At 44.9% G+C, this 23231-nt stretch overlaps 1 protein-coding gene across 3 annotated transcripts in view; it reads left to right on the plus strand.

Annotated features, from left to right (window-relative positions):
- Nucleotides 1-23231, plus strand: part of TXNL4A (thioredoxin like 4A) — a 318072-nt gene that overhangs the window by 223961 nt on the left and 70880 nt on the right. For all 3 annotated transcript variants that reach the window (XM_044067018.1, XM_044067017.1, XM_044067019.1), the window contains exon 3: nucleotides 3986-4089. In XM_044067018.1, coding sequence (XP_043922953.1) covers nucleotides 3986-4089 — 104 coding nt within the window. The remainder of the gene's footprint in view (nucleotides 1-3985; nucleotides 4090-23231) is intronic.

Below are 23231 nucleotides of genomic sequence, written 5' to 3' on the forward strand. Positions count from 1 at the left end.
AAGCATGTTTTTTGCATCAGGGACCTTTGCTATACAGTCCCTGAACTATTTGGCATATTTTATGAGGCTCCAGAGGGACTTTATCTCCGAACTCTGTGGGACGTTCGCAGGACAGTTGTCTGACGAGGTCTGGGACAAAGTGGCCTCGCAGCTCGCAACCTTGGAATCGATATCCAACTCGTCCAAGAGATTGCTTTCACATGCAACCGAAGGGGCGGCTAGAACAGCGGGTTCAAGCATTGTCTTGAGGCGTCATACCTGGATGTGCATTTGTGACCTCACGGACCCCTTCAAGTCTTCCTTTCTGAATGTTCCCATTAAAGCTTTGTCCTTTTTGGCTCCAAAGTGAGGGACATGTAAGCCAGGTGCGAGTAAGACGGAAAGACCCTGTCTGCCATAGGCCTACAGTTTTCCAGTCCTCAGTATAGCTTCTCCAGGATTCAGAGGAGTGGAAAAATATGGCACAAAAAAATCTTAGGGTCCTTTCCGTGCCGCACATGGCGATAATACCCCCAGGTGCAGAGGGGGTAACAATTCTGGAAGCTGCCCCTACAGAGGCAGAGGGGGTCCTCGTAACCAAGGCTCTAAGGATCCTTCTCTGGACAGCCTTACCAGCACTCCTGAGGGAGCAGCCCGATTTGCTTACCTCTGGAAGCAGTCTGGGTTTGTTTCTTTCTGCACCAAGCTGCCTGGTAATCCATTACCACCGATCGTTTGGTGCAGAGTATCATCACCAGAGGTTACACCATTCCCCTTTCTTGTCAGAAAGACCTTCAAAGAACACTTCCTGACATTCCACCCAGTCAAAGGGAAGAATCCGCTTCAGAGATTATAAAGCTGTCTCAAAAAGAGTCATCCAACCAGTCCCACCAGTTCAGTGCAAATCCAGATTTTACTCTATTCTTTTTGGTGCCAAAAAAAGACAGGAGACCCATTTTGGATCTCAGCTTAAGCAAGTCTGTCACCCAAACCAAATTCCGGATGGTCATGGTTCAGTCCATTCTTCCCTTTTTAAGAGAAGGCGATCGGATGTGCTCGATAAATCTCCAGGATGCGTATTACCACATTAAGATGGACAAACGCTCCAGGAGTCTGCTTCGCTTCCAGCTAGGGGCCAGTCATTATCAATTTTTTGCCCTGCTGTTCAGTCTCTCTACAGCTCCCAGAGTGTTCACGAAATTCATGGCTGTGGTAACAGCTCACTTGAGCCTTCAAGGATTCCGGGTGTTACCATATCTGGACAACTGGCTCTTCACCTCCCCCACCAAGTATCTTCTGGTAACAGCACTGCATTATACTCTCTCTCTGGCAAAATTGTTGGGAATAATGATGCATTGGGAGAAGTCAAACCTTACTCCTACACAACAAATAGAGTACTTTGGAGCAGTGTTCAATACTCAGTCCTGTCTAGTATCACTCCCAATTCAGAGACTCCACCGATTTAAGGCCTCAGCTCAGAGTCATCCTCTCTCAAACAGAAGTCTCTCAAACAGAAGTTCTTCAAGTCCTAGGTTCTATAGCAGCTTTAATCCCGATAATGCCTCTAGCAAAGCTACATATGTGGATCCTGCAATGGCTCCTTCTGTGTCAATGGTTCCCAAACTATCACCCCCTCTATTACCAGATTTGAATAACCAACTCCTGCAAACAGGACCTCCTTTGGTGGATGAGGCCAGATGTAGAACTTTGGAGTCGCCCATTTCAGTCTCCTCAGCCCAGAGCCATTGTGACCACGGATGCTTCCTGATCGGGTGTGGGGGGGGCCATTTCCAGAGAAAGACGGTCCAAGCCACGTGGTCCACCTGCATATCAACGTTCTGGGACTGAGAGCTGTGCTGTTAGCATTGCAGGCTTTTCATTCGGTTCTCCTTTCCGAGACAATTGCGATTCAGTCAGACAATATGTCAGTGGTCTGGTGCATCAACAAGCAAGGAGGAACCAAGTCCTACCCCCCTATGTTGAGAAGCCATGATAATTTGGTAGTGGGCGATAGCTTCCAACTGCTTTCTGATAGCAACTGATATCCTGGGGAGCTCCAATGTGATTGCGGACAAATTGAGAAGACGCATCCTCATGCCTCATGAGTGGTCTCTCAACCCCGAGGTGGCAACAGAAATCTTCAGCCACTGGGGCCAGCCTTGCTGCGACCTTTTCGCCTTCCCATCAAACAAGTGCAGCAGCTATTTCCCCCTACTTCCCCCAGAGGGGGAGCCACCGAGGGACTATCTGATCCATGATTGGCCCACGGGACTTTACGCTTATCCTCCCATCCCCCTGATTCCACAATTTCTAAAGAAAGCTCTTCGGTTGAGATGCAAGGTGATCCTCATAGCTCCATTCTGGCTTCAACAAGTTTGGTTCCCCTTCCTTCCGCCTCACCTAGTATACCCGCCATGGATTCTGGACCTAAATCTGTCCAGTCTCGAGCTTACAGCTTGGTTTCTCCACTTCAATTAGTCACCAGGCAAGCCAGTCTTTCCTCAACTGTTCGAGACCTAATTCTGGCCTCTCCTAAACCATCCACCAGAAGACTGTATCAAGATAAATGGGAAAGGTTCACCATCTGGTCCAAGGATAACAAACTAGACCCATATTCGGCTCCAGTAACTGCAGTGCTTCAGTACCTGGCTAAGTTTTTTGATAATGGAGCCTCTGCCTCTACCATACGAGTACATCTAGCGGAAATGTCTAATTTCCACAATGGTATAGATGGCACCTTTCTCACCTCTATACGCCTTTGCAAGGCCTTCCTCAAAGGGACCGCTCATATCAGACCTCCTGTCAGCCTGTGGAACCATGGAACCTTACTTTACTCCTTCAGTCTTTGACTCAAAAACCTTTTGAACCTGCTGCGAAGTGTGACCTAAAGTTTTTGTCTTGGAGATCCTTGTTCTTGGTAGCCATCACATCTGCCAGAAGGGTCTCGAAGCTGCAGGCATTGGGTATCAAGAGGCCTTATCTGGTCTTTCATAAAGACAGAGTATCACTTTGGACGAATCCATCCTTCCTTCCCAAAGTTGTTTCTGAATTCTCCATTAACCAGACCATTCATCTACTAGTGTTCTTCTTTCCGAGTTTTGCCAATAGAAGAGAGTAGTGCCTTCACTCCTTAGACAATTGAGATTTTACCTAGACAGGACCAAACCTATCCATAAATCTGAACAGCTTTTCATCTCCTTTTCTGAGCCCAGAATGGGAGAGGCTGTTTTGAAGGTTACATTGTCAAAATGGCTAAGGGACTGCATACGTTTCATCTATTCCCTCAGTAATGAACGTATGCCAAAAGTTAAAGCTCACTCCACTAGATCTATGGCAACATCTGCACATTTCCATTCCAGGGCTTCCATGGATGACATCTGCACAGCAGCTACTTGGGCTAAGCCTCATATCTTTATCAATCATTACATATTGGACTTGGTCTCCAGAGGGAGAGCTGCCTTCGGCTCAATGGTACTCAGGAATGTTCTTCCATAAGGACTGCCCATGGACCTCAAGGTAGCTTGGGATTTGTTTCCATCAGTGATGAATGGAAAGAAGATTAACAACATCAGATAACTTATGTGTTACCATAACATTCCATCTGTGTTTTTTCTTTCATTCATCACTTCCCACCCTCCTTCCCCCTCCAAAGACTCCTGGGGGATGCTTTGGGTCCAAGTGGTGTCCGAGGGTATTTGTACAGAAGTGTCTTCAGCTTTACTTCTCTTTCTCTAGCAAACTCGATCTGAGGTAACAGAGACAGGGGCATTCTGGGTAAAGACTTTGCTTGAGAGTTTTTTTGTCTGGTGCGAGCTTGATAAAAAGGCCGCTTCCCTCGGAACCGGACCTATCAGTGATGAATGAAAGAAGATATCATAACACTCCATCTATGTTGTTTAAGACATAATTTCTTTTTTGTGTAATAGATATTTTATTAAAGAAATGAAAATGCCTAACATTCTGTACAGTTTTATGCCCAATTAATATGTAAACTTTTGTTTTCTAGGTGAAAAATTTTGCAGTAATTTATCTGGTAGATATCACTGAAGTGCCAGACTTTAACAAGATGTACGAGTTGTATGATCCATGCACAGTGATGTTTTTCTTCAGGTAAGTCTGTTAACTCAGAGGAATTATACAGACATGGTCAACCAACTCTGGTTATTGATCTCTAAACTTTAAACAGGATCCCTTTTAAAATATATGATGATGTGGTGGATATCCTTCCATATCACTTTTGCTGTATTCTTTACCTAAGAGATCTCTTGCCAGAAATAGCCCAACATCCGTCCAGTGTACTGAAGCCTTTAGTTCTTATAGACGTCGTTATGTCATACATATGCATGTCGTACGCCACATGTATGCTCCCCGCACAAGGTGTAGGGCAAAAAAGTGATCTACAGATGCACACACTCTGAACTGTTTGCCGTCATTCTGAATGCCATTGTTGAATGTCAGTCTGAATGCCCTTCTTTGCTGGTTATCAAGCCATGTTTTCAGATAAGTGCCCCATTGGGGTTTCTTCTTTCTCTTACTTGTGGTTATTATTCTCATGTCGTCCAGAAAGGAAAAATGTCTGTGTGGGAGGCAGATTCCGCATAAAGACCATCTCGATCAGTTTCTCTTCTGTTTGGGTGCTTCCCACGATCATCTGCAGTACTCTGTTTACCAGATGTTTGTGCCTAAGACCCTACATAGCCATTTCTCCTTGTCCATATACTTAAGAGAACAAGTGGCTAAAGTTGATGGCTTAGGGTGCTGTGGCAGAATCCTCCCATCCCAAGGGGCAGCCATCTGCCAAGCAGGCCCAAAAAGTTAGGTATGATCTGGCTGCTGTCCACTGTCTTCAGGACATCACTTGAGGCTAGTGAAAGCCTGGAGGGACCATCCAGTAGTCACTTCTGATTTCTCTCCTGTGACCCAGATGGAACCAGCATGGATCTGGCTTCTCACACATCCTCTGAAGCTTTTCAGATATTTCTATCTGACATTGAGGAGGAACCTTTGCTGATTATTTCTGAAAGGCCAAAGGGGATTCTCAAATCTTGGTTCGGGAGGAAATTCTTATGACCATTATTGAATCTGGCCAGGGGTCTGATCCTCGGGGGGTGTTTCAGGCAGTTGTCTAGTAGAAAACGTTTTTCCCTTGATCCTCCGTGCGAATGGTAGTATTTCACTCGGGGTTTATTTAAAGTTTGGATTTTTCAGTGATACTTCAATAAACAGTGAATTTTTGGGTCTTTGTCTTTTTCTCAAAAGATAATATGCCAAAATACTGTGTTTTTCATAAGGATGTTAATAACTAACATGCTAGTCACCTCCATGCTTGTGTGCAGAGGAGGAAACAAAAAGTAAAGCTAAAAGTACTGTGGTTACCTGTAAGGGCCTTAGGAGCCAGTTGCACCTTGGATTAGAAGTATCACTGCGTAACCCTTTTCTTTTGTGCAATTCTAGTTACCAGTGCCATGTTAGCTTCCATGTTGAAGCAAAGTTATTCTTGTCTGGTTGCTAGGGAACAAAATTACTTACCGGAGGAGTTTTCCAGCAGGTTAGGTTTGGTCAAAGAAAGAAGGAAGCCTGGAGACATTTCATTGCGTAGCAATCCTTTATTCAGTGCAGGAGGACTGGGATTATTCAACTGGTGGCAGTAAGTGTTTACCTAGCCTATCTGAGCTAGAAGCACACAGTAGGGCTCTAAGTATTTATTTATTTATTTTTGTACTTCTCTTGTATACTGTGCCTGTACTTTAGCAGTCTCAAAAAAAAAAGTACTGTCTGTTGCTACTTAATTGCACTTGTATTTGTTACTTGTAGGGCTGGTGTAGGTAGTTTGTGTGTGGTCTTGTTACACACGTGCTCCAAACCAGCTATTCTACATTAAGAAAGTGTTTTCTTGCACCCTTGTGGCAAACGTATGCTAATCTAACCTGCCTAAGTTGGGGTTTGTTGGTGGAAGTCTTATTGTGTGCTTTCCTGATTGGTAGCTTAAAACTTCTTTCTGTTTGTTTTTAAGCCTTGCATTTGCATGGTGCTGCTCTTCATGCAGCAGCGGTTAGCAGTGCCCTGTGTAGACTCAGAAGCCTAGAAGCTCAGTTTTTCCCTAAAGAGCTGTCAGTGACACCCTTCCAAGCTTTTCTGCTGCTCTAGTAGGAACTCAGCTGCGCACTGAGCAGTGTTGCCTTATTCATCTGTTAGCCTACAAAAAGTATAGGTCCCTCTTTTAGTCTCGGCTCTACCAGCACAGTCCTGTCAAATTAACCCAGTCCCTTCCCTAATGAAACATACAATAAGAGCCTGCTATCATGGATGGGCAGTTTCCCATTTCTCTGGCCAGCCTGATGGACTTTAGCATCTTGAGGCAATATAGCAATTGTTTCATGTATACTGACAACGCTTATTCCTGAAACAAGCAAGTACTTTTTGAGAGATGTAATTACACTACGAATTGGAAGAGGGACTGAGGGGGGTACCACAAAGACTTGTTTGGGAGGAGATTCCTACTACATTGGTTGAGCGTAGGCAAGGGTCTGAACCTCCTAATTTATTTAAGGTAGACATTCCTCAAAAGAAAAGCCAAAAAAAAAAAAAAGCACATTTCCTCAGCTGCTAAGAATGTCAGCATGAATGGCAGGATTTTACTTAGGGGTTATTTAATGCACTGATGGCTTTAAAGCTTCCAGGGGGTTTCTGTGCCGCCACCTTCCTGGTTATCTACCCCACCCAAGAGGCTCAGAGAGCAGGGCTCCTTTGAAGTGAATTTGGATTCTGTGGAAGAGTCTTTTGCATATTCCTCTCAGATCCCTTCTCTCTTCGATTATACCTGTGAAGATGAGGAATCTATTTGTCCAGATTCTCCCTTGGAAGAACTCTCCTTTGGGGGTGCTACTTCTTATATGATATATTAAATGGGACTGTTGTCAGGTTTCTGACATTCAAAAGAGGTATGAGCTCCTCCAGATGGAGTCCCTTAAGCCCTCTACTGTACCTGCAGTCTTGGCTGCCCTTCTAGATATTCTTTCAGCAGCCTCTGTAGCCCCGGATTCTCCACCTCCAGCCCCTAAGAAACCTGATAGATTTTAGAAGGTGCATTGAGTGTGGGTACACATGTCCTTCAGCTGAATCTTCTGTAGTATCTCTTTTGACAAACTCTCTAAGCTTTTGCCTTCTACTAAACTACTCCCTTCAGACAGAGACAGTAGAGCTGTGGAATGGCTAAGTGAAAAGGTATATATTGATGACTTTTTGGCCTTTAGGGCTATTAATTACCATACCCATATGACCAGGTATGTTTTAGCCCTTCTTTCTCAGGCTTCCCAAGCTATCTCAGACCTCCCTGATTCTGAAGAAAAGGCCTTTGCCCTCTTTTTACTGGGTTGTAGTTCTCATGTAGCTTACCACTCAAGTGTAGTTACGATGCAGCTGATGCCTCCTCTAGGGCTGCTACTTTTGGTTGTGTTTTGAGACGTTACTGTTTGCTTTGTCTCCAACCTTTGCCTGATATTAAGGCTAAATTGTTAGATGTTCCTCTTGACAGTAAGAACCTGTTTGACTCTGCTGCTACTAACCTTTTAAGTCTCTTCAGGATAAAGTTAAGGCATTGCAGGAATTGAAGTATATTTTTGTGTCTCATATCCCAAAGTTCCATTGGAATTGTCCATCTAAATCTGCTTCTCTTCGCAGACAGCCTCCCCCTCCTCCCAAAGGTAAGAAGGGTTCTAAGTTGGTTCCTCCTGCTTAGTGTACTTAGACTCCTTCTCAGAACCTAGCTTGTCTTGAAAAGGAGGATGTTATGTAGTCCTATCTCGCCTACATTCTTACCCGTGGGTTCCGAGCCGAATATTGGCTCCGACTCTGCCAAACTTTTTTAGCTCAAAGTCTTCTATTGGCTGGGCTAAGCAGGTATCCCATGGTGCACTGCTCCATATCCTCAGATCTCGTTTGCCGCTCATGTAGCTCGGACGTGGTCTCGCTCTTGGCTGTGGCTAAGTACCTTTTTTCTTGTCCTGAGAAAATTTATTGCTCTGAAACAAAAAAGCTATTTTCATAGCTATTGTCTTTAGTGTTTAGCATTTTGGTAGTGTGCGTGTTTGTGGTATCCCGATAACTGTCCCCTCTGGCTAGGCCCATTTTCAGTTAGAGGACCTAGTCTTTTCGTCCTTCTGTTTGTCAAACCGTTTAAATTAGAGGTTTGATTTTCGGTTCTCAACCCTTGTAGTCACTAACCGTTTTAGTTAGAGGTTTTTGGCATAGTTGGTCTCAGTGTGTCTCTGTAGTGTGTGTGTACTGTTTCAACCTTGTCTGATTCCCGCGTCTTCTGTGGTGTTGAGTGTCTTTTGAGTTTTCCTGTCAGACTTTCTCTTAGGTCTGTCGGAACCGTCAGGGAGTCGAAAATGTTCCAGATCACCATCCTTAGAGTCGATTCATTTGGCTCTGGGGTCGCCTTTGTTGCAGTCAGAGAGAAGTCATCGATCACACTCTTCTCTGTCGTCTAGACTATCTGACCATGATTTGGAGAGCAGGCTTTTAAAATCGCAGGCCCTGGCTAAAATGCTATCCAGCCCCCCCTCATCAGGGTTCGGCTCTACCTATATCTGCAGTAGTTCCTCCTTCGACTCATCCCTTGAGCTCAGAGCCGGAGCATGCTGAGGCTGGGATCGTGGGACCATCGGCACAGATACCTCCCCTTTAGGTTCCGTCGGCTCTGATCTCTTCCATGGTGTCGTCCTTGGAGGGATCTGGGCGCCGGGACTCCCTCGTCTGCTCCGAGGGGGCGAGTGGCATCAGACCCTTGACCGACCCTGTTCTCCCTCTCGGAGCTTTGGCGCAGGTGAGTTTGGCTCCTACATCAGCTTTGGAGCTGTCTCTCTCGGTGCCGGGGAGGATTCCGGTCTCTTCAGAGCCAGAGCCTTCTCCGATATCGGGAAGGGGCGCCTTCGAGGTCATGAGGAGTGTGCTGGCATCTGAGTCAGCCTCACGGTCAGCCTCATCGGCTCCTCCCCCCATGGTGCCTGCTCCTGCGTCTGCCCATCCTCCAGACCTCAAGCATGGGGAACAAGCGTTCCCAGGGCACCCCATTGGGTATATCTTCCTCTTCCGAGGCCTCCCCCGTTCATTCAGAGGAGCCCCCTCGAAAGAGGAAATGCAAGAGGAAGCATGTTGACTCCCCTGAGTCTGTCACTTCAGATACCGACTTGGAGGAGTCTTAAGGGTCCTCGAGATCCCCCTCTGAGGACGTCTCCTTCTCAGACATCCTTGAGATTCTTGGGCAGAGGGGGAACTGGACTACCCTTAACCCTTCCGAGGACGAGTCGGTATTCCTGGACGAGTTTGGATCCTGACCCTCCACCTCCTGGGTGTCTCCGCCTTTCGATCCACTGATGTCTGTGGTGGCTCAAAAGGCGTGGTCAGCTCCAGACACAATGGAACCAACTCCCCGCAGGCCCACAAAATTTATTACCGCCCCACAAGACCAGCAATTTCTGACCAAGGGTGTTCCCGTTGATGCCATGGTGGTAGCAGCGGCTACAAAAAAGGAGTTGGCTGAAACTTCTTCGTCTGTCCATCCCCTTAATAAGGAATCTAGGACGATGGACAGATATGGGAAGCGGATGTTTTCCTCCGCAACCTTCTCCATGAGGTCGCTGAACTATTTGTGCCACTTTACCCACCTTCAAAGGGATCTCCTTAAAGAGCTAGGAGATACCCTTCAAGATCCATCAGCTGTGGGGGCCCAGGCTAAGGTTGCCTCCCAGCTGGCGACTCTTAATTTGGTAGTAAACTCCTCAATGCGGCTCATCTCTTATGCAGCCGATGGCGTGAGTAGGGCCGCAGGCACAGGCGTGGCTTTGAGGAGGCACGCTTGGATGCGGTTATGCAACTTTGCGGAACCCTTCAGGGCGTCTTTCACCAACACCCCCTTTGATGGTTCTGCTCTGTTTGGACCACAGGTGAAGGATACCCTTACCAGGTGTGAACAGGAAGGCAAGACTGTCTCTGCTGTGGGAGTCCGTTTTTCCACTCCTTCAAGACCGTATCCCAAGGGTCAGAAAAGTGGGAAGATGTGGTTCCGGAAATCCCAGGGAGCCGTGCCTGACACACGTGGAGACTTCCCCTCCAGGGGCAGAGGAGGGAACAACAGTAGACGCCGCCCGAGGGGCAGAGGGGGTCCGCAAAATCAGGGCCATAGAGAATCTTTCTCTGACCAGCCCTTCCAGCATCCCTGAAGTGCTGCCCAGCTGTCCACCTTCGGAGGCAGTTGGGGGAAGATTTTCGCTGTACCCAAAAGCCTGGCAAAGTATAACACAAGACAAATGGGTACTGTCTATCATATCCGAAGGCTACAAAATCCCCTTCCTTCGCACTCCACACATTCCTTCGCACTCCACACATTCCCAACAAATTCCTTCCAGATGTTCCACCCAATCTAAGGGATAAAGCAGTTCAAGAAATTTCAAAACTGCTAAGAAAAAGAGCCATCCAGTCAGTCCCAGCAGACCAACAAGAATCCAGAATTTACTCAAGGTTCTTTTTGGTACCAAAAAAGACAGGGGACTGGAGACCCATTCTGGATCTCAGCAGACCAAACAGGTCTGTTCAAAGAACAATGTTCCGGATGGTCACGCTACAGTCCATGTTGTCCTTTCTGGGTCAGGACAATTGGATGTGCTCCATAGATCTTCAGGACGCGTACTACCATATCAAAATGGACAGACGCTCCAGAAGATTCCTCCGCTTCCGGCTGGGAGCCGGTCCTTATCAGTTCAGAGCTCTGCCCTTTGGTCTCACCACAGCCCCCAGGGTGTTCACCAAATGTTTGGCAGTAGTTACCGCTCACCTGAGATGGCAAGGATTCCAGGTGTTTCCATGTTTAGATGACTGGCTCCTTACTGCAACCACCAGGCATCACCTGCTGCGAGCCAGAGACTACACCATCCAAACTTGCTCCAAACTAGGCATCACAATAAATTTTGAAAAGTCTGCATTGTCGCCTTGTCAATCTATCACCTTTATAGGTGCAAACTTAAATACAAAGGACATGTCAGCGAGACTTCCAGTAGACAGAGTGTTGGACATTCGACGACATGTGCAGGTCTTATTAGGATGCAAAACAATTCAGGCCTGATTCGTCCTAAGAACATTGGGTCTCATGGCAGCGGCTATCATACTAGTCCCCTTGCACGTTTTCACATGAGGATTCTTCAGTGGATGCTGTTCACACAATGGTCCTTCCAGCAACTCCCAATGTCTCACATGATAATGATCACACAGTCATGCAAAAACCAACTTGTTTGGTGGATGGTTTCCCCATCATTACACCAGGGCAGACCATTTGTTCTTCCTTAAGCTGGATGTGGCCTCCAGGAGCAGAGCTGATTTTGGTTCCACTGTTCTGAAGAGTCTGTTCCAATGAGCCACCCAGGATTGAGGTGCTAGGGACGCTGTCCCAACCAGCAAGAATGAAGGCGAGATAGACAACTTAACATTAAGAAGTTATGTACCTACCATAACGTTCCATGTTAGTTGTCTTCTTCTCACCTTCTTTCTTGCGTCCCACCCTCCATCCCCCTATCCTAGTAGACCGAGAAGAGTTCCTTAAGTTTTTTATCACTGGCTGAGTCTTCTCTGGCTATTACTTCTCACTATCAGTCTCTCCAGTAGGTTCATGCACCCTACTACAGTTTACTGTATTGCTATTATTATAATTGTTGTTATTATTATGTCTGTAGTTAGGTTTACCAAACGAGATCTGGGAATCTAGTGCCAGTCATCATGGGATATAGGGGGGCCTCGTGCCAGTAAGCAGCTCTCAAGCTTCTGAAGATGACCGAGTCGGAGCCGAGGATTGGCTCCGAACCCAACCAGCAAGAAAGAAGGTGAGAAGAAGACAACTAACATGGAACGTTATGGTAGGTATATAACTTCTTATTTCGGTCTGTCTGCTTCCCCTTTTCTTCAGTCTGGTCTCCTTATCCCTTCATCTTTCCCTGCCCCTTCCCAATTGGTTAAGGGTCACTCAAGAAAATCTGGTTCTGTCAATCCTCCATCAAGGATACTTTATGGTATGGAAATCTCTTAATCCTTTTCTGGGCATCCCTCAACCTCTTCAGGAACAGCTTCCTTTCTTCCCATAACTGCTTCAGGGCCTTTTGGCATAAGTCACCATTCAAGCTGTGTCTCTTTCCCAGGAGGGGGTGGGAAGGGGTGTTATTCCAGAATGTTTCTGGTTCCCAGGAAGGAAGGCACCTGGAGACCCATTCTAACCTTTCTCATCTCAACATTTTTCTGAAGGTCCCTTCGTTTTGGATGTTATCCCTTCAAACCCGGTTTCCTCTTCGGTTCTCTGCTTGCCCTTTGTCCTTTCTACTGCAGCAAGGGTTTTCACCAAATGTCTTGCTCCTGTGATTGCTTTTTGCAGGATGACAGGGGTTTAAGTCTTTACTTTTCTGGACAACCTACTAATTAAGGCTTCCTCCATTGAGAACTTGCCTCAGCACCTCCAGTATACTGTTTACCCCTTACAAAGCTTGGGGTTTACAGTAAACTTCCAGAAATCAGTCTTGGTTCCTTCTCTGGATCAAATGTTTCTCATTTGCAGGCTGCAGACCATTCCTATGCTGGCATCCCTGTCTACACCCAAGACTCTTTCTCTAATCACTTTTTCTTCAGTCCCTTCTTCCCCTGGTTTCAGTTACAGCCAGGGAATTTCTCAGGATGCTAGGATTCATGACCTCTACCATTCCTAGGCTACCTTTAGCCAGACTTCATGTGCGAGAATTTCAGTGGTTCCTAAAGTCAGTATGGCTCCAAAACTGTCATCCACTAGATTTTCTAGTCTCGCTTCTTCCATGCCTCAAACTACAGCTTAGGTGGTGTATTCATCAGGTGGCTATTAACCAAGGACTTCTTTTCAGCCCCCAAGTCCCCTCTCAGAAACTTTTCTGTAATGCCTCAGACACTGGGTGGGGAGTCTCTCTCAGTTCCCTCAAGGTCCAAGGGTCTCTGACCTCCTTATCAGACGTCAAAGACCACATCAACATCATGGAGGTGAGAGCTCTGCTATTTGCCCTTCAGACCTTTCATTCTTTCTTTCTTCCAGGGCCTCTCAATCTTCACAGATGATATCACAGTGCTGTGATACTTCAACAAGCAAGGGGGTTGCGGTCTTTCCTTCTTTGATGACTGGCTCTTGAAATTTGGGATTTTGCTGTCCAGTATCGAGTAACTCTTCAAGCTGTATTCAGAGCAAAATGTAGTGACAGACTGAACAGGTCCAAAAGACAGACTCATGAATGGATGTTTCAAAGATGTGTTTCTGGACATTGCCCATCAATGGGGTACTCCCCGTGTAGATCTTTTTACCTGTCCTTTGAACAGGCAACTTTTTTTTTTTTTTTTTGCACCAGGGTCCCAAGTCCTTTGGATTAGAAGGTGGATGCCCTATCCTTTTCTTGGAAGGGGGTGTTCCTCTGTACCTTCCCTGCCTTCGCTCCCTTTTCTCTGATTCCAAGGGTTCCCCCCGGTCTTGTTGGTGACTTCTTTTTGGCCCAGACAGCATTGGTTTCCCCCTTCTTCACCTAGGCAGGGGGCAGTCACCACAAGTTACCTCACAGGGTGGCCCTACTTGCATACACGACAAAGGGTCTCTGATCCTCACTTGACCACTCTTCATTTTGCATTGTGGGTGATAGGGTTTTGATCCCTTTTTAGAGACCTTTTTTTTTTCTGAGGATGTGCTTGGGGTTGTGCAGGTGGCCAGGAAACCCACTTCCAGGAAATCCTATATGACCAAATTGAAGAGATTTTTTGTTTGGTGCCTTGCTTGTAACCAGGATCCACTTGCTGCGGGAGATCCCTCTGGTTCTGTCTTAATTCGTGTATATTGCTCCATGCTGGGTTAGCATATCTTCCATTAAAGCTCATCTCTCTGCTGTTTCTGCTTGTCTGCTGTTAACTCCTCCTCTGGCCTCTAAAAAAATTGCTTGACCTCAAACCTAAATGCTTCCTTCATATCAGGCCTCTCAGGAAACCTATTCCACCTTCCTGGCACCTTTAATTTTGTATTTGAAAAATTGACTTTGGCTCCCTTTGAGCCTGCAGCCTCAGCTTCCTTACAACACTGTACGTGGAAGACTGTTCTTTTGGCCCTTACTTCAGCTACGAGAGTGTCTGAACACCCGGCTCTTATGGCAGTTCCTACTTTTTTTTTCATAGAGGCAGGATGTCTGTTCGTACCAGTCCTCCTTTTATGCCCAAGGCGGTTAATGAATTGTCGCGTAATCAGACTATCCCCAGTCTGCTAGTGAGAAAGTTAGTCACACCTTGGATTTGCATAGGCAGCTCAGATATTTAGATAAGACTAAGGCTATTTGCAACTTTGTATTTTTTCATCCCACATCTTTAGGCTTAACTGTTTCTCAGCAAACCATATCCTCATGGATCACTTTCCATTTCTTTTTGATACTGCTTTCCTAGAAAATGTCTTTCTGCCTCTGTTAAAGCTCATTCTACCAAGACTGTGGCTTCCTCTGATGTCTTTTCTAAAGGACTTGACGTGAATTCCATCCTTGAGGCTGCTACTTGGACCTCTGTCCAAACTTTCACTAACCCTTACAAATTGGATATCTCCAGAGCTAGAGCTGGCTTTGACAGAGCTATCCTGCATGGGTTTCTTGAGGGCTCTTCTTAGCCTTTCTCCTCCCTAGTTTCCTTTTGAGCTTTTGTACTGTAGCTTTGGTAAAGAATACTGCAACAGTGATATGGAACAACATAGTACAGTTGTGTAAAATCTTACCATAACAGTGGATGTCCTTTTTTCACTGTTGAAGTAATTCTCTCCCTTCCTCCTCCCTACTTCTGCTCTGTGCATTTTTTTCCCCCTCCTGGATGCACATGTTCTGGACTGTTGTTCCTCATGTGGCTTTTCAGTTCTGAGGTATGTATGTCTGTATGTCACACTTATGCCCTACGCCTAGAGCAGGGAGCATACATGTGATGTATAGCATCTATAAAATCTAAAGGCTTTGGTATACTGACTGAATTTTGGGCATGTCCGTGACAGGGAATCCTTTTTAAAGAATACTGCAACAATGAAGAGAAGGACATCTACTGTTATGATAAGATTTTACACAACTGTACCTTTTCAAGGTCTTCTGTCCATCCCTATTTTTCCATGGGTGGGAACTCTTCCAAACTACGATAGCAAAGCTCCAGTGGGATGTCAGGCAGGTTCTTTGTTTACTGGGTGATGTCCACTGTAAAACAGATGGAGGCATTCATCAGGATGCACATGCAGTTACGGGGAAAAATACTGCAATGGTCCCTGAGAAAGCTTTGGGACTAGCAGCCCCAGCCCTCGGGGACCATAATCCCTGTTTTACTCTGGTTGCAGAAATGGTGGATCTGATCCACCATATCAGTATTAACAAGTGTATGCATTTTGGGCCTTTTGGCTTGGAGCGCAGGATACCTTGGAGGAGTGCATCCAGTTTGGCATTTTAGCTTTGGGAGCTGGCTCTGATGTTCAGTGCCCTGCTTGACCACTGCCTTTATAACATTAGGAGACTGCTCCCTTCCAAACAGTTGAGCAGAACCTCAGCAGATGCACACGAATGAATGCTCCATAGGAAGGTCTTTCAGTCACTAGTAAACTCCTATGGTATTCCAGATGTAAACTTATTTGCTTCTCTGAGCAGCAGACAGTTGAACATTCTATTCCAAAGTGCACATTAGGAAAACTTGGGCAGTGGATGTATTTTTTTTGAGATAGGAGAGGGCCTGTGTCCATATGCTTTCCCTCCCTTTAGTAATACAGAAAGTAAAGTAAGAGAGAAAATATAATAGAGATTGCCCCTTTCTGGTCAAGTTTTCTTACCTTTTAAAGGCAACCAGGGAAGAACAGCCTAAGCAGGTAGAAATGTTGATGCAGTACAAGGGTTTCTTAATACACCCCAAGTTGCTTGTCCTGGATTTGGGGAAAACAAGGACGATGGTGAAACGTTCTGACTGTATGCACTTCAGTAGAGTTTTGTGAGGGGGGGGGGTGTAGCGTTCAAGAGATGGGCACTAGGACCCAGAGGATCAAAGACAGCTTGGTTAGAAAAAAGAAGAAGAAAAAACAGGAAACGTAAGTAGGTAATGTACTGCATGAGAAAGCCTTGATTGAGACTGCAAAGCAATTTGCAACTCATCAGGTAGTTTCAGGCTTACTGTTGCTTCATCCCAATCTGTTGGGGGGGGGGGGGCTGATGGTAATTACCACTGTCCGGATAATGGGGGTAAATCGACAAGAAATCAAACTGACTTCCTGGTTCTCTGATGCAGCTTTCTCTCACTTTTTGCTGTTAAAACTGCTGTTGCAATTGGTAGATTACTGTTAACATCGAGAGACTGGCTGGCACAGAGAGGAGATGGATTTTGTTTTTATAGCTTTAAATATGCTCTTTAACATTTTAAAGAATTTTTATATTCTGTATTTGCTAGTGGTTGCCTTACTGTTCACTTTCTTTTTGTTGTTTAACACTGTAACACTGGACAAGACATTTTTTTAGTGTAAACTGCTGACTAGCTATTCATAACTTGCTACCAAATCCATACTTAGAACACATGCAACGGTTTATGTTCTTTCTTACACTTATAGCAGCAGGTTTGTTGTTTCTCTGCATTTGATTAGTCAGTAATTGTCGAAACAGGGTTCCCTTTCAGTCCAGTGACCCTCTTGGAAATCTAAGAGAAGTAATTCTATTTTTTTTTTTTTTTTTTGTACGAGTAGAGTTTTGTATTCTGTTTTATTGCAGTTTCACCTAGACACCTTAGACAAATAAAAGAGCAGAACTTATGACTGGCCAGTAATGCTCCCAAAACTGCTTGCTCCATAGTTTTCCTGTGCAATCTATCACTGTCCAGAAACATGCATACTATTCTATAAAAAAGGCTTCAATTTTTTTATTGATTGTAAGATAAGCAGAACTATATTTTTACTTTTAACAACTCTGATAACATCCAGTGACATCAACAAGTTTGGGATAGTCTATTTTCTAATTGGTAACATAGTCAAATCAATAGGATAAAAAAGCAAATGTGATTTGCTTTTTTCACTGTTTTAATTGATAATAACCTTGAATAATGATTTTATTGTTCATGTAGATGCACAGAGAAAGCACTTTCAGGCAACACAGTTCTCTTTCTTATATGAGACATAGTAAAGCAGTAGTAACGGTCATGTCTACTTCATTCGTGTTAAATATTAACGTGATGCGATTGTCAAAAGTCCAAAGTGAGATCCTGACATCCAGACTTCTTAGGCAGTACTAGCCCATCCTTAAGAGACATGTTTTGTCTTTTGGTATATCAATAAGTGAAGACTCAGTGACTCTGATTTACAGATTGTCATTTTTTTTGTCAAAATGTATACGTGTTGCACACTTGCTTGTCTATGTGTCTTACTTTAGCTACCCTTCTATAACTTTCTAGCTGCCAACTTAATTACTGATCATTTAATTCTTTGAGATGGTTGTTTTCTGACCTGTGGTACATACCTTTCAACTGTCCAGAAACTCCAGATTTTTGCTTCATATTTTTGTGTGGTCTTCCTAAAAATAAATATTAGACTAGACTGGACTACTAAAATAATATGGTAGCTGGGTTTAAGTTGCAAAGGTGTGAGGAACCTGGAATACAGCACTAAAACAGTGAGTTTTTCAGGTCTTTGTCTTGATGAGTTAATCCTTACTGCTAGAACTGCCAGTGTCTGATTGTACAAGTTTTCTGTTAGTCAATTTTATTTATTTGAATCCAAAAAAGAATGCTGAGGTAAGGCTCCAGAATCCAAACAGGTAAATAAATCAGTCTTCAGAGGTAGTAAAAAGCAATGCCTTCTTTAATGTCACACAAGCGCTTTCACACAATGCTCCATCAGGTGTATGAATAACATAATCAACTTGCCACATGACTTATAAGTCTAATCAATTTAAAGTTATATACTATTGTAAAATAATAAGTTAAAAAATGGATGTGTGGAAGTGTGTTGACATCAACTAATATAACTGTTTATAATATATATAAAGAATTTTTATGTATTTAATAAAACATGTAAAAACATCATATGAAAGCAGGGCTTTATTCTAATATAGTTGCTAGAGATTTCATATTGAATAACTATTTACATACATTTATATATTTGCATGATCCTAATATGTATATATTTTTTAGGATGTTTTTACATGTTTTATTAAATACATAAAAATTCTTTATATATATTATAAACAGATGTTAAGTTGTCAATCTCGCCTTCATTCTTGCTTGATGGGTTCGGAGCCGATCCTCGGCTCCGACTCGGCACTTGCTAAGCTCGAGAGTCACTTTTACCAGCTCGAGGCAGCCCCATATCCCATGATGCAAGGCGGTAAGTACCCAGATCTCGTTTGCCGCTTCGCTGATGAGGTCCTCCTTTTACTAGCTCCTGGTAAGTGATTTATACACTACTACTTTTGCCCCTTTTTCAGTTTAAAGTTAATTTTAAACTTAAATTTTATAGTTTTAGACTAGTTTTAGTCCTTTTCTGACTAAAATTCCCTCTCCAAAAAGTTTTTAGTCAGGCCTTCTCCCATCCCACCCCCCCCCCCCCCCCTTGTTAGGGTGTGTGTGTGTTTGTGAGAGAATAGTTTTTCCCTTTTTCTTGGGATTGTAATTTTTCTTGGACAGGTGTTGTGTGTGTGTGTTTTTACACCATGTCTAAGGAAAGGGTCTCAGGCTTTAAGAAGTGTGACTCGTGCTGTCAGAAGATGTCTCTGACAGACGGTCACACTTCTTGCTTATACTGCCTGGGACCTCTCCACCTGCAGGACTCCTGTGCGATTTGTCATTCTTTTAGCCAGAGAGTCCTGCAGGAAAGGAGAAATAAGCTTATTTTGAGGGGCCTACTTAAGCCAGAGGGCTCTCCGGCTAAGTCGGCTCCATCTAAGACTTCTAAGTCTTCCAAGGCCCAGGCTTCTGTGTCCAAGCCTGCGGCCTCGGCTCCGACTCTTTCAGAGCCGAGACCGGCTCCGGCTGGAGCCGATTCTGGTTTGCACAAACCTTCGGCACCGATGGCTATCGGTGCCGATTCTGGTTTGACCACTTCGGTGTCGGCTCCGATCGGTTCCGATCACCATGTGGCTCAGGCTTCGGTGTCGGCGCCGACGCTCCGACACTTACTTTTTTGTCCGTATCGGCTCCGGCCGGAGCCGATGCATCGAAACTTTCTGTCGGTGCCGAAAAGTTGTCGGCTCCAACAGCTTCCATGGTTTCGTCGGCTCCGATGGTTCCTTCGAGGAAGAGGTGTAGGTCCCCTTCCTTGGAACCGATACTCTCGGCTTCTCCTCTCCTCTCGAACGGAGCCATTGGAGCCGATCATCCAGGTCATCCAGGCTTTCTGACCATGATTTAGAGAGAGTGGTCAGTAGATTATTAAAATCACAGGCACTGGCCCAAATGCTACATAGTCCGTCTCAACAGATGACTATTAGTCCACACCCCATTGCAGTTCCTCCTTCGACTCTACCCCAGAGTTTGGAGTTGGAGTCTTCGGGAATGGTTTCTGCTACGGCTGAGGGACAGATTCCCCCTTCTGCTCCTTCAGCCTCTACTCTTATCTCCTCTTCGAGACCTTCCTTAGAGGGATTCGGTGGTCGAGCTTCCCTGGTCTCCTCCGAGGGGGTGAGTGGCATCGGACCCTTGTCCGACCCCACTCTTCCCCTTGGAGCCTCGGCCTTGGTGAGCTCGGCTCCGACATCTGCCTCGGAGCCTTCCCTTTCGTTGGGTCCTGGAGTTCCTGGTTCTTCGGAACGGGTTCTCTCGGACCTCCCTGGGAGGGGAGCCTTCGAGGTGATGAAGAGTGTGCTGGCCACTAGACTCAGCCAGCAGTCTGTTCCCTTAGCTCCTCCCTCTATGGTGCCTGTCGACATCTCTGCCACTTCTCTTGCTCCCGGACCCAGAGATCCTCCGCCTCAGGTTTCCCCACTGGGAAGAACCCCCTCTTCCGAGGATTCTCCTGATCTGTCAGGAGATCCTCCGCGAAAGAGGACCTGTAAGAGGAAACACGTAGACTCCCCCGAGTCTATCACTTCAGATACTGACTTAGATGAGTCAGAGGGATCCCCAAGATCCCCCTCTGAGGATGTCTCCTTCTCAGACATCCTAGAACTCCTTAGACAGAGGGGAAACTGGCCCACCAATAATCCCTCTGAGGATGAGTCAGTATACCTGGAGGCATTTGGATCTCGGCCCTCCACCTCCTGGGTGTCTCTGTCTTTCGACCCCCTTATGCAGGTTATTGCTCGAAAGGCGTGGGCGGCTCCTGACTCTGTAGAGCCAGTCCCTAGGAGGCCTTCTAAATTTATTACTGCCCCGTCGGACAAGCAATTCCTCACAAAAGGTGTCCCTGCTGATGCCATGGTGGTGGCGGCTGCCACTAAAAAGGAACTTGCAGATCCTTCCGTACCTGTCCATCCTCCTAATAAGGACTCTAGGACCATGGATAGATATGGTAAGCGGATGTTCTCTTCAGCGACCTTTGCTATGCGTTCGCTGAACTACCTATGTCACTTCACCAGACTCCAGAGGGATATCCTTAAGGAGCTAGGTGAAGTAGTACAGGATCCTACAGCTGCAGGGGCTCAAGAAAAAATTGCTTCGCAGCTAGGAACCCTTAATTCTATTGCTAACTCCTCCATGCGACTGATATCATATGCTGCTGATGGAGCGAGTAGGGCCGCAGGTACAGGTGTGGCTCTTAGACGCCAAGCCTGGATGCGGCTCTGTAATTTGCAGATCCCTTTAAGGCCCTTCACAAACTCTCCCTTTGATGGGTCAGCTTTGTTTGGCCCTCAAGTGAAGGAAGCGTTGACCAGGTGTGAGCAGGACGGCAAGACTCTTTCTGCGTAGGGGTCCGTTTTCCACCCCTTCTAGATCTTACCCCAAAGGACAGAAGGGTGGCAAAATGTGGTTCCAAATCCCAAGGAGTCACGCCGATTCACGTGGTCAGTTTACCCCTAGAGGCAGAGGGGTAACAATAACAGACGCTCTAGAGGCAGAGGGGTCCACAAAACCAGGGAAGCAGAGAGCTTCTCTGACAAGCCCTTTCAGCATCCCTGAGATGTTGCCCGGCTGTCCATCCTTGGAGGCAGTCGGGAAGACTATCGCTGTACCCAGAAGCCTGGCGTGCCCTCACTCAAGACAGATGGGTACAGTCGATCATATCCGAGGGTTACAAAATTCCTTTCGAGGAAAGTCCTTTCTATCACTCAAATTCCCTTCCAGATGTACCACCCGGTCTAAGGGAAATTGCAGAGTTAGAAGTCTTAAAACTACTGCAAAAGAGCCATTCAGCCAGTTACAACAGATCATTCAGAGCCCGGAATCTACTCAAGGTTCTTTTTGGTCCCCAAAAAGACGGGAGACTGGAGGCCAATATTGGATCTCAGCAGACTCAACAAGTCTGTGAGGAAGACAAGATTCCGAATGGTCACTCTTCAGTCAATTCTGCCCTTCTTACAGAAGGACAACTGGATGTGCTCAATAGATCTTCAGGATGCGTACTATCACATAAAAATTCACAGACGCTCCAGGAGATTTCTCCGCTTTCGGCTGGGGTCCAGTCATTTCCAGTTCAGAGCCAGTTCAGATTAAATGACCATTTATAAACCACTGTATACATTTATATGGTATTAAACATCACAATTTGGCTATATCAGTCTATCTATTTTGATTTAGTATTGATACACAGTTTGTGTTTTAAAAGTTACCAAAAAATTTTTTTGGGAAGTGCATTTCTTTAAATAATATGTTCTGCACATTTTGAAAATGCAGTTACTTGTTAGCCATTTGTTTATTGGCTAAGCAATTATATAAATATGGAGTCTGTTGAATGGAGTTATGTTTGCTAATTGTCCTCACTGAAGAAGGGATTTCACCGAAACTAGTTTGAGGCTATGCATTATTAGAATTATGATGGAGAGTGTTATAGTGCCTTTATGACACTTACTTTAATTCAATAAAGCCTTAGGAACTGTTTGCTGGCCTTTGTTTGTTTCCTGTGATGATGTTGGGCCGTGCAAGCTTGAACGTGCGTGGGTTTGTGTGTCACTGAACTGTTCTCCTCGCTGTTGGCGCTAGTTCCCTGGCTGTTGAAGAGATGACTCCTCTCCTCTGATTTTTGGATCTTTCTCCATTCACTGTGGACTTATTTTCATTTATTGCACTTCTCAGTTGCTGATCGCTAAGGAATGGTGACTGTTTTTCTTATTTTTTGGGCTTTTTTACTTATTTGCAGTTCCCTGTGTTGAATAGACAATTGCGCATTGTGCAACAAGTAAAGTGTTTAAACTGGGTATACCGGAGCATATATTTTGGTCGTTTACAAAGAATATCAAAATCCTTACATAAGGGACTATATATTTACATATTATCACTCTTGTTGAAAATTTGCTGACAGTTGTTGCACTACTTGGGGATTTTTGCAGAAACGCCACTTGTGAATTATATTTGGTATATTAGCGTTCAGTGAAGAGCATTAGAACGCTTACTCTTTTGGTTGGATTGGCGTTGCTTTTTTGGCGTGAATACATCTTTTGGAATGGGTTCGTGTTTGGACTCAATATTTGTATATTACGATTCCTCTTTTGGAACTATCTAAGGGATTTTGTGCAAAAACGCCATCAGCGAATTATACTGGGCCTACTAACATTCATCGAAGAGTATTTGAACGCTTATATTTTGTTAGTATGGGCGTTGGTCTGTGAGGCTGCATCACCTAACGGGTTTCTGCTTGGACTTTCCTTGTGGACTGGGACAGCTTTGTTTTAGCTAATATGGTTGCAAATATTAGCCATTAATGTGACTTGGACTATAACCTTATACGGTGTCTATTTTATGTGGAACCAATGTCTAATGTCAGTTCAAATTACGACACGTTATCAAACTAGAATATTAGTTCTATTGAGTCATGCTAATTATCTATAATCACTTTGATGTCTTGGTCTCGCACTAATTAGTCCTTTTCTTGGACTTATGCTTATGTTACATGTAATATCAGTTTTTAACATGTATCTATGACTATATGTAATGAGGTCTTGTTTTGTAACCAAGTGCATTATTAGGGTCTTTAAGAGCATGTTATACACCTTATGGTTTTTATATTGATATATGCATATTTACATTGGTGATTTTTTCTTACATTCAATTAGTTATGGACTCGGACATCATATGGGTTCATGGAA

The sequence above is a fragment of the Protopterus annectens genome, chromosome 3.part1 (genome assembly GCF_019279795.1).
Source record: "Protopterus annectens isolate FY-2018-M chromosome 3.part1, PAN1.0, whole genome shotgun sequence".
Lineage (NCBI taxonomy): Eukaryota > Metazoa > Chordata > Ceratodontiformes > Protopteridae > Protopterus > Protopterus annectens.